Source organism: Sinocyclocheilus rhinocerous, unplaced genomic scaffold, assembly GCF_001515625.1.
Source record: "Sinocyclocheilus rhinocerous isolate Xijiao unplaced genomic scaffold, SAMN03320098_v1.1 scaffold1243, whole genome shotgun sequence".
Taxonomy (NCBI): Eukaryota; Metazoa; Chordata; class Actinopteri; order Cypriniformes; family Cyprinidae; genus Sinocyclocheilus; species Sinocyclocheilus rhinocerous.
In genome coordinates, this window is record NW_015626033.1 from 718476 (window position 1) to 733377 (window position 14902).

The 14902-nt window shown below is 37.6% G+C and overlaps 2 protein-coding genes across 2 annotated transcripts in view; both read right to left on the reverse strand.

Moving 5' to 3' along the window:
* Positions 1-6328: 6328 nt before the first annotated feature.
* On the reverse strand, positions 6329-8300 carry six6a (SIX homeobox 6a). Its single transcript, XM_016511020.1, has 3 exons — positions 8121-8300; positions 7511-7929; positions 6329-6797 (listed from the first exon to the last, which is right to left on the reverse strand). Exons 1-3 carry the CDS (start codon positions 8274-8276, stop codon positions 6632-6634), a joined length of 741 nt encoding a protein of 246 aa, XP_016366506.1. The 5' UTR covers positions 8277-8300; the 3' UTR covers positions 6329-6631.
* A 3-nt stretch (positions 8301-8303) lies between these two features.
* The window catches only part of ppm1aa (protein phosphatase, Mg2+/Mn2+ dependent, 1Aa), a 40451-nt gene continuing 33852 nt past the window's right edge, over positions 8304-14902 (reverse strand). Inside the window, exon 6 of the mRNA XM_016511001.1 lies at positions 8304-8360. Within this exon, the coding sequence (XP_016366487.1) occupies positions 8352-8360 (9 nt within the window). The 3' untranslated portion in view covers positions 8304-8351. The remainder of the gene's footprint in view (positions 8361-14902) is intronic.

The window sequence follows — 14902 nt, forward strand, 5'->3', positions numbered from 1 at the left end:
TTTTATTTTTGTATGTCCTTTTGTTTTGTTAAATAAATAAATATGAAATATTTTATAACAACAACTATAATAATAATAATAATAATAATAATAATAAATACATTTAATAATGTTACAAAAAAAACATTTTTTTAAAATTAATATCAGTTCTTTATAGCATCTTTGCATTAAAAAGATGCATCTTTAAAAACAAGCCCTATCACAAAAACTAGAATTAATTTTGGCAGCTCTTTCAGGCTTGGAAGCATTAAGCCAAAGTTTCACTCCCCAGAGAGGGAGAGAGAGAACAGGATAAAACTCTAGATGACTCCATTAAAGAAAAAACTCAGGAAATGAAAACAGAAATATGATAGCTTCCTGTTTTTCATTGGGACTTGGAGCATTCTCTTTTTGGGGTATAATTACTACAATGAGATCAATGTGGTATAGTCCAAAACCTTAGACACACACCACACACACCCTCATTTTGTAGTCTAATCCAGGTTTCTCTGGCATGCTGCTGCTGGCTGACATTCCAGTGGCAATTTTTGTCTCTCTGGATCACAGTGATCTAGATTCACATTGATTATGGAATTCCGGTAAAGTCCAGATATCAGCGGGAGAATTGGACACACTACACAAAACAGTTCCCCAACAGGCATTACAAAAGGGTTTCTCTCTCTTCTCTCATCTTTTTCTTCTCTTTTCACTTTACTCTTTAGCTATGCGAACATTTCTGTGATCAATTATGTAGCTAGTTATTTAACTTAAAGATCCATTGGCTATCAGTGAATTTATTTAAACATCAACATATAAAATTTCAGTGAAGAGACTTCCAGAGCAGACTGATCTATTTTCCTGATAAAACAGGAGGGGATTTAAGAGTATCCACACACACTGTTCCCTTATTTGTCCATCACACACATGCCTTGTACACTTTGTTTTGCTAACACATTGACTCTGTGGTCTTGACTCATTATCTCATTAGCAGAAGCTGGAAAGAATCATAATTACTGTGGCTGCAGGGTTATTTACCACAGTGTCTCTTCTGCCCTCTGGTGGTAATTTTAGGCACCACAAAACACAAGCAAGTGTTTGGACATTTGTTATTCTATTTCACAGAAAACAACAGATTATATGTAAAAAAATAAATAAATAAAGTAAGTTAATATATATCTTTAAAATACTCAAATGAAGAGAGACTACGGGAGAAATAGGGCTATGATTAATGCAAAGAAGGTAATTTCATGCGTAGCGGCAATAATAGAAAAACAAGACATACAAGAAACAACAAAGCAAAACACCTTAGATATACAAACAATTACAGAGCGGTTGCACACATTTCTGTGAATGCTGTATGTGCATAAGTTCTTTAATGGCAAAGCATAAAAGTTGTGATATTGGAGAATGAACTGTAGACTGGCTAGATATGAACTACTGTGTCAAGAAGAGCATGTATTTGGTATTTGTCTCCCCCTAGCGACTGATATGAGGTATTGCATTATAAAAATACTACACTTGTCAACGCACTCTCATCTACTCATTAGAAAGTTTTATACAGCGTTTAATTCCGCAAACTAATCTGTTTTCATTTCAGTAACGTGGTAATTTGTATGACACTGACGTGATCTCAATATGTCGACATACTTGATGTTGAATAAAACAGCGTTTTCTAGAAAACAGAGTCTAGAGCAGAGCTTCCCAAACTTCAGAGGGGTAAGGCCCCCAAAAAACATAGCAAAAGCTCCACGACCCCCCCCCCCCTGTAAAAAAAAAAACCGCTACGGCCCACCGGGGGGCCGCGGCCCACAGTTTGGGAAGCACTGGTCTAGAGCCTTCATCTTCATTTCCCCATAAACAAAACATCTCCACTCCAATATAGCATGTATGACACCCATATGTACCAGCTGCGCTAGCCTAGGCCTTTATCTATTAGACTAATTCATTGTTCATCCATTGTAGGCCTAGATTATGCATTTATTTAACATATCTATGTTTTAAGTCAAAATAAGAAGTATTCTGGTATTGTCACATTTTATAGAGTGTATAAAGTTTAGTTGACCTGCAGGATTATGTGTGGGCTACTTACGGTTACTTCAGAGAACTCAGACGTACGACGGTTATCACGTAGCCTACGTTAAGGTGTTTTTGAGTTGCCAGCATTGTGCCTGTTTCACTGGGCTGATCCAGATGGATTGTTCCTGCAGTAAAAATACTGCTAATCGACATGTTAACTGAAGAGCAATGAGATGAGATGATCGTGTTCGGTTAAAATGCTCACGGTCTTGCCCAAGAAACTCTAGTGTATTGAGAAGCTGTTAAGATCCGAGACTAAAGCTTCAGATCGAGCACAATTACTGGCTCACTATCGCTTTTCAATAACGCTCATGCTAGTTTTCTTCTGACCGCTCTTATCTGACATTATTTGTCTACTACATGTTTTCTGACTGCAAGTGACGACAACCATCTGTCAAAACAACATGTAGGTATTTATCTCTAATACATGTCTCCATCATTGCACATGGATTTCAATTCGCATTCGTTTTCTTTAAGGACGGTTCTTGTTTGAAGTTGTAAGAGGCCGCGGTCGAAATGGAGTTTTGAATCGAGACAAACTAAGATAGACGACAACACACTCTGATTATTGATTTGTCTGTAAAGATCAGACCAGAAACAGACAGTTGAACTTACATTTTTGCCATTAAGAACTTCAAATGAGTAGGCCTATTTATAATTAGGAAATGTTCAGGAACTTTGTGCGACGTGGAAAAACTTCACCGTGAAAAACTTAATTGTGAAAATCCATTTTGATGATTTGTTCATCTCTAACGGTTAAAATGCTTTCATTGTTATTCTATAACAACATCTTTGTTTCGACTTATCTACCTTTTCACAAAAATAATTTCTGTAATTTCTATTTCTATTATGATTCATAGTTTCAGTAATTAGATTTAAAGTGACCGAATAAATACTCAAAATAAATTGATTTAGTATTTTACAGTAAATGTTGATGGAGATTTATCATATAGCCTAGCAATAAAGGTATAGTTTCACCCAAACAGTTTTCAAAAAAGGATGTTTAGATAAATGTCTCAGTGCTTTTCACATACAAGGAATGTCAATAATGGTCCAGTGTTGTTTTGGACCCCACTGACTTCTATGGTCAAAAACAGATGAAGCATTCCTCAAAATCGTCTTTAGTGTTTAGCAGAAGAAAGAACGTCATACATGTTTGGAACGACGTGAAGTTGAGTAAATTATGATAGAATTTTATTTACGAACAGACTTTACGTTTGCTTAGGATCATGAAGTAGATTTAAAATGATAATATGCCGTTCAAATAAATATATAGAACGCAAGGCGAGAAAAGTGTTAATTATGGGCGAGAAGAGTGTTCCTGTTGTGTAGCTGTCCACGGTGCTGAATGGCGCCTCTTTCAATGAGTGCGATTCTGTTAATGACTTAAAACGCAGAACATTTTAGTGTGAGAATTTCTGGGACATCCAGAGTCTGTAGACGTCCATGTAGGTTTAGAACACGATTTAGTCTGTCTGTATAGCTACCTCAAATAGCCGAATGATCTTTCAAATGTAAATAGACCAGCATAATTTCTTGGCGCAACTCTTCCGTGCACACTTCACCCATACAGTAACTAACACACTTGCCCATGAAACAGCTTTCTCCGTTCTAGGTCATATTTTCTAAAGAAATCTGAAAACTTTGTATTGTGGCACTTTTATAATGAACTAGGCTACTTTTTGTAAGTGGCTTTGGAAGAAAGCGCCTAACGCCATGCTAAATAGATAAACACACATTTTTAGTTTATACACATTACGAATTTTTACAGAGCCGAGTTATGATTCTTGACTTCTGGTATTTGTTTCAATATGATGATGTAGGCATCTGTCCAGGTAAAAAGGCCACTGAGCTGGGAGTCATGCCACGCCACATTTGACCACCAGAGGTCGCAGTCAAAAACAAAAAGAAAAATATCCAGTTGTGAAAGCTGAATAAATATATAAACGCAAGAAGCAAAGGTGTATTAGACACATTCTACAATGTAAGCATGTATTTATGACCAAAGACAAACGCACACATAAGAACCCTATACATTTCCTATAACTTAGTAGGCCTATATGCTAAAGGGTAAAGATTGTGTTTGCTCTTTATTTCTATTTTTTATTAGACGCTTTTATCCATTGTGGCTTACATGTATGGGAATAATACACGTAGAAGCGATTAATCCATATCGTGATTAATTAATACCATATAAGTGTAACAGAGTTCAGAGTACATTTGCATTTAAAAGCAAAAAGGATACTTAGCTAGATAAGTTCTCCAAGAAGAAGCTTGCTTCTGATCGTTTTTTTTTTTTTTTGCAATAGATGTTTGCTGTTTGCTTGAAGTACACATGGCGTTAACATGCACCGTCCTATTTGTGTGTAGTGTTTTGATTTTAAAAAGTGCAGTTGCAAATTGTTATGCTCCATTCACAGCTCTTTACACACTGACAGACTAACACAAATGCAAATACTGGAGAAATCCTCTTTAACTGAGAGGAATTTAGAAGACTTTTATTTTTTTTAATAACCATCCCTACAGGCAGCAATAATAGGTATACGAATGAATGTGCATACACATCCTTTTCAAACCCATACTTAATTAAACGTTGTTTTAAATAGCGTATTTTAAGGCTTATTTGAGCATTTTCTCTCCACTTGCAAAATGATAAAGGAATTTGGTTTTTATTTCCCGAGTAACTTAATTCTCACGCTCTTTGTGGCATCAAAAGGAATCTATTTGTGATGTAAAAATTAGGTATCTTGTCTTTTTATTATTGTTTTTAGAACCATATATGTAGACAGCGAACTCCTCAAGTAAATGCCCCAGAACGCCACACACTCACTCACACAAATGAAAAAAAGTTTGGATTTCTGTATACCTCTGGCAACCCGGGCAGAGAGTTTTCATGCTGAGGCTTTGGGGAGGGGGAGGCGGGGTGCTTCTTTGTTAGCTCGGCCCTCTCCAACTCGTCATTAGTGCTGATTACCGTTGACCAATTTGACAACCTTATTGACTGCTAAAAAGACTTTTTCATCGTCCCACCTTGCACTCCCCAGCGCTCAAAAGAAACGGAAATTTTCCACCATTCTCTATCCAGGTTTAAATAAAGCCGTGCTCCTTTCCCTTCCCTTGCTTTTGCTCCTATTTTCTCCTTTTTTCTAGGAAGGTACACTTGGTTTGGCCCCGCCGTTGTTCAGACTGAAAGAAGATTGAAAAATACAGCTTGTGCTTTTTATTGGGAGCGTTAATGAATAGCGCGGGTTAAACCCAGGTGCGCGCCGTGAACCCCTCAAGCAGTTGGGAAACAGAGGCGCTGTGTTTTTGCGCCTGCTCCTTCACTCATTTGCGACATAAACACCTTAAATAGATTTGAAGGTTAAGAATAGCGTGGCCGTGCTTTTAAAATATTATGAAATATTTACAAACATGTATTCTTCCAAATAAAAATAAAAATTTGGAAGGATTTAAAAACCTTTTATCGTTCTCTGGCACTTGACAAAGAAGAAAAATCTCTCCGAGTAATGAGAAAAAAAATTAAGCACTAAGTTGTGATGATTATAGTCTAACAATCGATTTATGCTGATCTTAATGCCACAAGGTATTAACCCACTAGATTAACCACGTGTGAATTATAGTCATGTTGTGAATTACATAGCCTATTAAATAAATATAAACAATTTTGAATCGAAAGAAAATTATAGTAAAATGAAAAACAATAAAAAAGTATTAATTTATCATCCACCTTTGACAAATGAATTTTCTGCAGCTTGCTTGGGCCACTAGAAGGTTCTATTTAAACAGGAGATCACAGCTTGGGTTGTGTTGACATCCGGGAGAGCGTCTCGGCCTTTCGCTGACCCTGCGCTGTCAGAGCGCATTACACCACGCGAAGCATTTTAGCCAATTACTGCTCGAGTGTGAGAGAGATTGAGCTGGCAGAGAGGCATTAAAACATGCAACATATTTGATCCCCGTCTGTTCTAAATCTGTTCTGCAGGATATAACATTCACATTTTTTTTTTTACTTTCGGGTAGACACATTAAATATAATCATGAAATAAAACATTGCATGGCTCAATTTTACACCGGAAACACTGGAATAAATGTCGCAAAGAAAATACCGTTGTGACTTTGCGATCGTTACTTAATTTTATTTTTAATTTTTTTTAAATCATGGTTATTTTTTCCAGAAATTTCACGACGCGCAGCATTACGCACAACAAAAATGGTAATAAAAAAGCACACAAATAAAGGGCCTAAGGGCCGATGATATTTTAAATAAGTAAATAAACATCGTTTATATATTAAAAAAGACAAGTGAACATTAAAACATTATTCAGTCTTTTGATGATAAAGCACGCAAACATACAACAATAGGTTCGGTCCTCAGAAGATTTTTTCGAAAACTGTCTTCATGAGAAGCACTGCGCATTTTGTTGATCACATCAACGAATGGAAAATGAAATTGTGACGCTTTTTTCCATCCTTCATTTTAGCCTCTCTCTGGGCCGGTTGCAGGCACTAAAGTTTTGTTGTTGTTAGATTGTCTCTTACAGTTCTCCTGTTTGCTCTTTTGAAGCCTGTCACGTTAGATGTCACATTCACTGTCGCTGGAGGTGATGGAGATGGCGGAGGTGGCGGCCTTGCTCGAGAGACTGACTTCTGGGCTTGAGGCGGGACCCAGGCGGTCCACTGTGGTGTCATCATCCCCCAGCGATCGGACCGAGTCACCGGACAGAACCTGCTGCTGTAGCCTGCAGGGGTGAAAAGAGACAAAATGTCAACGAGGATACATCGACATTCACAGCTTACAGTGGAGACAGTGGATATAAAAGAAATGTCCTCATCTCTCTGATGCATAAATTACTGAAATTTCTGGTTAAGTTAATCAGTCTTGGATTAAGATTTTGTCAAACTATATTTATTAAACACACCATTTACACCTCTTATTCGAGTATGGGAAACTACAAAAATCGTTTGACGATGATATGCTGTTAACGCCGTCAAAAACATTTGAGGTTGTAAGTGCATTTGCATGAGCTAAAATCAAATGGTGACTGTTTACATATACAATATACACAATTATTACATAATTTAAAGCATGCTGTCAATTTAACTATCTGTTTAAGCGGGTTTTTTAAGCTTCCTAACCCAGAGAAAATATATTTAGGCTATATTTGTTATTATATCGATTATGTAGTATTTTTATAATCATAAATCATCCCAGCATGAAACCTCATGCATCAGCAGAGATATGTAAAATAATTAGTACATTTATGTGAACAAAAGGAGCTTTGCCATCAACTAATCGATTTGGACATTAATTTTAAGTTAAATTACGCAAGAAAGTCCAAAGATTTTTTAAAGATAATAATAAATAAAGATAATGACAGTATAAATAATAAAAGGAAACATGATATGCACATGATTAACGCCTTTATGCAGTTCAGTGGAGATCTCTATATACCTGTTCTTGGCCGCTGCCGCTCGGTCTCTCTGCCTCCGGTTTTTAAACCAGTTGCCCACTTGTGTGGGTGTGAGTCCAGTCGCCTGCGCCAGCTCTCTTTTTTTGCTCGGGTTCGGGTAAGGGTCCTGCAGGTACCACTCTCTCAAGAGATGCCGCGTCCTCTCCTTGAAGCAGTGCGTTTTCTGTTCGCCGTCCCATATCGTCCGAGGCAGTGGAAACTTCTTTCGGACGCGGTACTTGTCCACGGGTCCTAAGGGACGCCCACGAAGTTTCTCAGCCTCCTGGTAGTGCGCCTCGAGCCAGAGCGCCTGCAGCTTAGCGTGTGAGTCCTTTGTGAATTTGTGGTTCTCTAGTACGTGGTAGAGCTCGCGGAAGTTTCCCGCGTGAAAGGCCACGACCGCCCGCGCGCGCAGGACAGACTCGTTCTTCCCGAGGACTTCGCAGGCGGACGGCGCCACCGGGAGCGACCAGAGGAAGCGGCCGAGTCCCTCCACGTCGCCGCTCTCCTCGAGCCGTGTGAGTCCTTGGTGAATTTGTGGTTCTCTAGTATTTGGTAGAGCTCGCGGAAGTTACCCCCGTGAAAGGCCACGACCGCGCGCGCGCGCAGGACAGACTCGTTCTTCCCGAGGACTTCGCAGGCGGACGGCGCCACCGGGAGTGACCAGAGGAAGCGGCCGAGCCTCTCCACGTCGCCGCTCTCCTCGAGCGTCTCGCAGACCCCCGCGACCTGCTGGGGGCTGAAATTCAAGATGGGCAGCTGGAACATGGAGACTGCAATCTCTCTCTTCTTTTGGTCCTCCTGTCTGGTGTTGCTCCTCGACTGTCTCGCCCGTCTTTTTGTTCAGCGAGTCTGTCAGAAAACGGATAAAGTTAACAGCCGTGTCACAAAACGAGCTGAGGAGCGATGCCGTGCGGCAGGCACAAGCAGCCTGAACGGCAAAATCTTTTCTTTGATTGAGTGTGAGCATAAAAAACTGGAAGCAAGGTGTTTTCTGAGGAGCAAAATAAAAGAACATTTAGCCCCTTGCTGCCGATATGCTATTGGACTTGTCAGATTGGCTGCCTGGTTGCCATGGACACACGTCAATCACTGTCAGTTTTGCCAATCACGCGTGAAGCAGCACCAGATTTCAGCACCACCCAGAGCGCAACAGCGCCTTTCACTGAAAACGTCAAAGCGTCATTTTGACCTTTACGTTTGTGCTCAGAGACGCTGAATGTAATGTTGTCATTTGCTAGAAATCCGGAAGCAACCCCCTCTGAGTCGTCGATAAAACGATAGGAAAGAGTGTCTGTTAAAATACAGAACGCACTGAAAGACATTAGTAAGACTTTCTATGAAAAGCATATGCAGTATAAATAATTACAAATGATTGCCTATTCAAAAGTTACACCTTTGAAAGATGTTTTAAAAACTAAAAATAAAAAATAAAAAACATGATTTATGTTTCAAAAACGTGCCTCCAAATGAAGCTATAACATTTCTGTGACGCATGTTAAGGACCTCAGAAATAAAGTGCGAAAAACGTGATCACTGTATCACTATAGACTTTTTAAAAGAACTTTAATGAAGAAAATGCTCTCATTAAAAAGTAAAACAAAAATGAAAATGCCATGCGACATGCAATACTATTCTACACAAATAAATACATTAAAACAAAAATTTTACTACCAGTAGGCTATAAACTGTCAAAAATTACAACATGCACATTTCGTCAGGAAGAAGAAAAAAAAACTATCAGGATGTAGACACAAATGTGCTGAAAATGTCTGAAATCTTGTCATGCATGAAATACCTATAAGGATGAATTGGCACCATGGTTAACACATCTTAACCTAAACCTTGCAAATGATGCGTATATAATATGGATATGATATCCTGGTAAGTAGGTCCAGTTTTCAGTACACCTGTCCTCTGTTTTAAAATCACGCAGCAGTTCGTCTTGTGCACGCTTAAATGATAGGTGGTTGGAAGTGTCCTGTCCCATTAAGGCATGCCTCGTTTCAAAGGTAATGTTCAGTCTGACGGAAGGGCCTGATATTATTTTCACAGATGCACAAGTTCAACTAAAAGTGCTTTTTGCATGTTTTATATGAAGGAGGATCCAGGCAGGTTCAGGAACTTGTTCTTCTTTTGTGTCAGCAATAGGGAGCTGTTGTCATGATGCGCTTCGGAATCAGAATGCCCATAGGAAGGATTATAATACACCTCATCTATTAATAAAAAAATATACATGCATGCGTTTAACGTGTTTAAACTGGCATCCTGAACTCATATTGTGTATGACATGGAAATCAATGCCAATGAACAAAATGTTATTATATAATAACTTTGTCTTCATGCAATGACTTATCTTTTTTTGCAATGTAAAGCGATTGAGCACAGTCACATTAGAATGACAGATTGTCAAAAATAGACCACACAAAGATATCCAGCCTATTTTAATCCAGGCGGAGGATTTTAGAGTGTTTGGCAACAGTGTTAATCAATTATCCATAGGCTCGAGCAGGTTAACGCCATACAGTAATGGCGTGACAGTTGGCCATAATGAGAGGTAGACGCAGTAAAACGATTAAAGCGACAATTTAATCTATCTCATTACAGTTTTTAACGCCGACCACTAAAATAACTAAAAACAAAGGATTTGCGACCCCATGCATATGCGCCATGGAGACAGGATTTGGGAAAACCATTGGATGAGCAGCAGTGCTGAAATATTCAGAGTTCTGTGAATATTTCATACACTATGACATACTGTAACCTCAACATAGGGAATATTTTTCTACTAAGTCACCCAGTAAATAATGCATGGCTTTTGATATCATTCCAAGTCTCTTGTTAATAAAAAATGACTTTAAAAACATGGACTTTGTAAGGGAGGTTGTGTTGTCCAACAATCCATTACTCTTAAAATAACCGTCATTTCACATTGTCAAATTGTTTTCAAACAACTATGGTCCCTGCTTAAAAACAAAATGAGACATTTAGGCATGGTAGTTATCGCGGAAATAAAGTGAGGAGATTCGTTCGTTCCGCTCCTCGCTTTTACACTGCGTCATGGCAAAGCGCGAGCCCGGGATGGAGCACGCACGAGCTGAATAATAAGGATTGCACACATAATGTAACGCCTGACACCGCTATCCCTGAACGGCTGAGAGAGAGAAAGAGAGAGAGTAAAGATAAGGAGTGACACTCATACAAAGAGTTCTGTTATCTGCTTGTTCTCTGATACAACATACAGACACACAAACCAGGCTTGATAACCCATAAATCCTTTAAATTCTTCATTTTAGCCTCCTCCGAAATAAAGTTAGCATAACTTTGCATTCACCTATAAAATAGTGACATTTCTGCATTTAGCTGATGCTTTTATCCAAAGTGACTTTCAAGGTACGTTACATTTAAGATATACGTGTGTTCCCTAAGAATAAAACCTATGGCCTTGGTGTTGCTAGCGCCATGTTCTACTATTTAGATACAGGAATATTTAAAAACAATAATATAACATGAATAACATAAAATACACAACATATAAAACATAAACATTAATGATATCATCAATGATATTAATGATAATGTCAGCGCATTAGTGACAAGTGAAGAAGCTTGTCTATACAGATGTCAGAGTGAAGATGAAAGGTAGCAAGTGTTTACACGTGCAGTTTAACCATCCCTGTGAAAATCTTTTTTTTTTTTTAATAAGTACTTGAGGCACTAGTTCCTCAGATTGTCCTCAGAATCTTCTGGAAAACCTCTAGGTACACTTTAGGGCAGTTCTCAGAGATACGTACAAACCTGAACCCAAAAGGTCCCTGCAAGAACTCTAAATACAGTTCCTCCTCTAACCCCTTCACAAGAGAAAGACTTTGAAAATATATATGTGACCCTGGACCACAAAACCAGTCATAAGGGTCAATTCTTTTGATAAACTGAGATCATCTGAAAGCTGAATAAATAAGCTTTCCATTGATGTATGGTTTGTTAGGATATAGGACAATATTTGGTCAAGATACAACTATTTGAAAATGTGCAACAAAATCTAAATGTTGAGAAAATCACCTTTAAAGTTGTCCAAATGTAGTCCTTAGCAATGCATATTACTAATCAAAAATTCAGTTTTGATATATTTACGGTAGGAAATTGACAAAATATCTTCATGGAACATGATCTTTAATTAATATCCAAATGATTTTTGGCATAGAAGAAAAATCGATAATTTTGACCCATATAATGTATTTTTGGCTATTGCTACAAATATACCGTGCTACTTATGACTGGTTTTGTGGTCCAGAGTCACATATAGATGAAGTTACTTGAATAAGCAACAGGTTAGTGATTCAGTCTGGGCAACTGCATATAGGCCTATTGCTTTTAGTATCTTTTCATTTTTACAGTGGCATAAGATATAACCATGATTTACTTATTTTCATGCATTACACATAATACATCATTGTCTGTGTTATGGATTCTAATTTATAAATTTTAACAATGGCAAGAGATTATTGCATTTTATAACTGTATCTTAAACAGTTAGAGCCCATTGCAGTGCAAATTGAAACGCCGTTCTTCATTCAAGTTGCATCAGCTCTGGACCTCTATTGGATTCAAACACATACTTTGCTGTTCAGTAGTTTGGGGTCAGTAAGATATTTTTTAAAATAATACTTTTATTCAGCAAGAATGCATTATGTTGATCTAAAGTGACAGTAAAGAAATTTATAATCTTGCAAAATATTTCCATTTCAAATAAATGCTGTTCTTTTTTAACTTTCTATTCATCAAAGAATCCTGAAGAAATTAATCATGGTTTCCTCAAAAATATTAAGCAGCACAACCATTTCAATAATGCTTTAAAAGAAATTAATACTTTTATTCAGCAAGGTGACAGGAAAGACATTTGCATTGTTTTTTTTTTTTTAAGTATTTTTTTGATTATAATAAAAAATGTTTTTTGAGCAGCAAATCAGCATATTAGAATGATTTCTGAAGGATCATGTGACACTGCAGTAATGGCTACTGAAAATTCAGCTTTGCATCACAGGAATAAATTACATTTTAGTACATGGTACATGTGTTATTACTGCCACCATTCTGCATACCAGAGGCCTTTTGAAAGCATGTTCTCGCTGTCAAATAGTGGTCTGCTTTAGACAGAAAGCACACACACACACATTAGAGAAATGCCATCTGCTTTGTTGTCCTCTCAGCTGGTTGAGGCCGAACGCTGGATGACTCCTATAGGCCAGGGATTTACGTTCTAATTAAGATATCATGTCTGGCAGAGCTGGAGTGGCTTGCTAATACTCCACTGGCCCAGATAGTAGCAAACGAATGAGGGATTCAATTAAATAAATTCTTTGCTTGCTTTAGTACATAGACAAACCAGATGAGCTACAGACCTCTGCGAGTGTGTGGGCGTGTCCTCATGACAGATCGGTGTCCAGCCATGGCATTGTCCCGTTTGGATGTAATCTGGGATTTGTGGTAACAGAGAAGACCTCTTATCCTATGACCATTCTGGCTTATCCTGCTCCCTCTCTCTCTCTCTCTGTTATCCAGCAGCAGGACAGGGATAACACAACAGGATCCCTCAGACATCCGGTTTATTTTTTTTATCATTCAGTTTGTAATTTTTTAACAGTCTTATGCCATAAGATATATTGCGACTACATAATTGCAAAATAATATAGACATGTGACTACATGTACACACGCCCAAAAGGCAGGCACCTTCATGTGCGCAAATGTATTCAGTCTGGGTACAAAAAAGTGTCACAAACAATGCACAACAGTCGCTAATGTTACTAACTAATACTGGAATCGCCCTATTAGCATTTTGATTTGCATTACAGAAATTAAACACCGACAAAACAACAACCCTTGGCTTTTAAACCCTACAATGAAATATCTAGTCCATCACAGACACAAATGAGACAGCCATTTTTGGTCTACATTAACTGTTACCTAGCAACCAGAAACACCAGTGCTGGAGAAGCTCCACTTACCCCTGATCTGAAAACCACTGCTCAGTCACAACGCTTGTATGATTTATGCTGACGCATGGGGTCTTCATATCTTTGCTTTTGTCTTCAAAAATATAAGGGATTTTTTCAATTCTAATGGACTAAAAAGACTGATTTGATGAAATTAATGAATTTAGAAAAGCTAATAATCTACCAACAACACATTTGTGTCTAATTATGCACTAATTGTGAAGAAATAGCTTACAAATCACACTTAAAAAAGTGTTGTAAATTCAGAGCAAAACAGCTAAGTGTCTGAGCATCTAAAGAGTCCTACTAAAAGATATCAGTTACTGTTTTGATGTAATCCTGATAGTCTGCACTTCAGATAGTCTGCAGTGTCAGTTTAGTCTGATCTGAAGCTCATTTATTTCTTTCTTTAGTCTCATTCTGGCAACTGCCAAAACTAGAAAAAGCATTTACACACGCACAAAGGCTAATGACCACTATACACATCAATGTGCAGGATGTCCTGCAAAAAGCTTTTAATAGAAATCTGAAGAACCACACAGAAGCTCTAAGATGCTTCATTCTGGTTTTTGGTAACTGCAACTGACTCTCATTTATTTTATTGTATTCTTTTCACCAACTAATTAATAATACAATTTTCTTCTCAAAATCTATGAGGAACCATCCTTAAGGCAGACCATCTGATGCATATATGATCTATAAAGATTTTCTCATATGTTTGGACATCTTCTATGGACTGCTGTAACATTATTTAAATATTTTTCCCCATGTCTGTCTATTATTGTAGTCTATTTTTATGCCCATTTCCAGCATATAAAAACTTACAAGTATAAAAATAAAATAAAATTTAAAATAAGAAAGTTTAATTTTAGTTTAAAATAAGAAATAAAGCCACATTGTGAGATATAAAGTTCAATAATAATAATAAAAATGAGATACAATAATAATAATAATAATATGATTATATACTAATATACTTTTTATTATTTTTCTTTATCTAAAAAGTTTGACAGAACTTCCTCTAAACGGCACATAAAAATAAAATGGCTAAATTAAACATAGTATAATAGTTTGTTCAAAAACCACCTTGAGACATGGAAAGCATTAATACATTAATAAAAGATGAGATGTGAAACTATCCAGAAGCATGCTGATAAGTCATTGCACTGTATGATCTCTAAAATAACGCGTTTGATTAAACAGGGCAACATAACAGTCAGACATATGGATGTCTGATGCTACTGCGCTTTTCAGAGAAATAAATAATCTCCGCCTCTGCAGCCATACATGCTGAATGCCTTCTGATAGTAGATAAACAGACTTTTCTGTTGCTGAATGAGCTCAGCTACACAGCTTACAGACTGTGTGTGTGTGTGTGTGTGTGTGTGTGTGTGTGTGT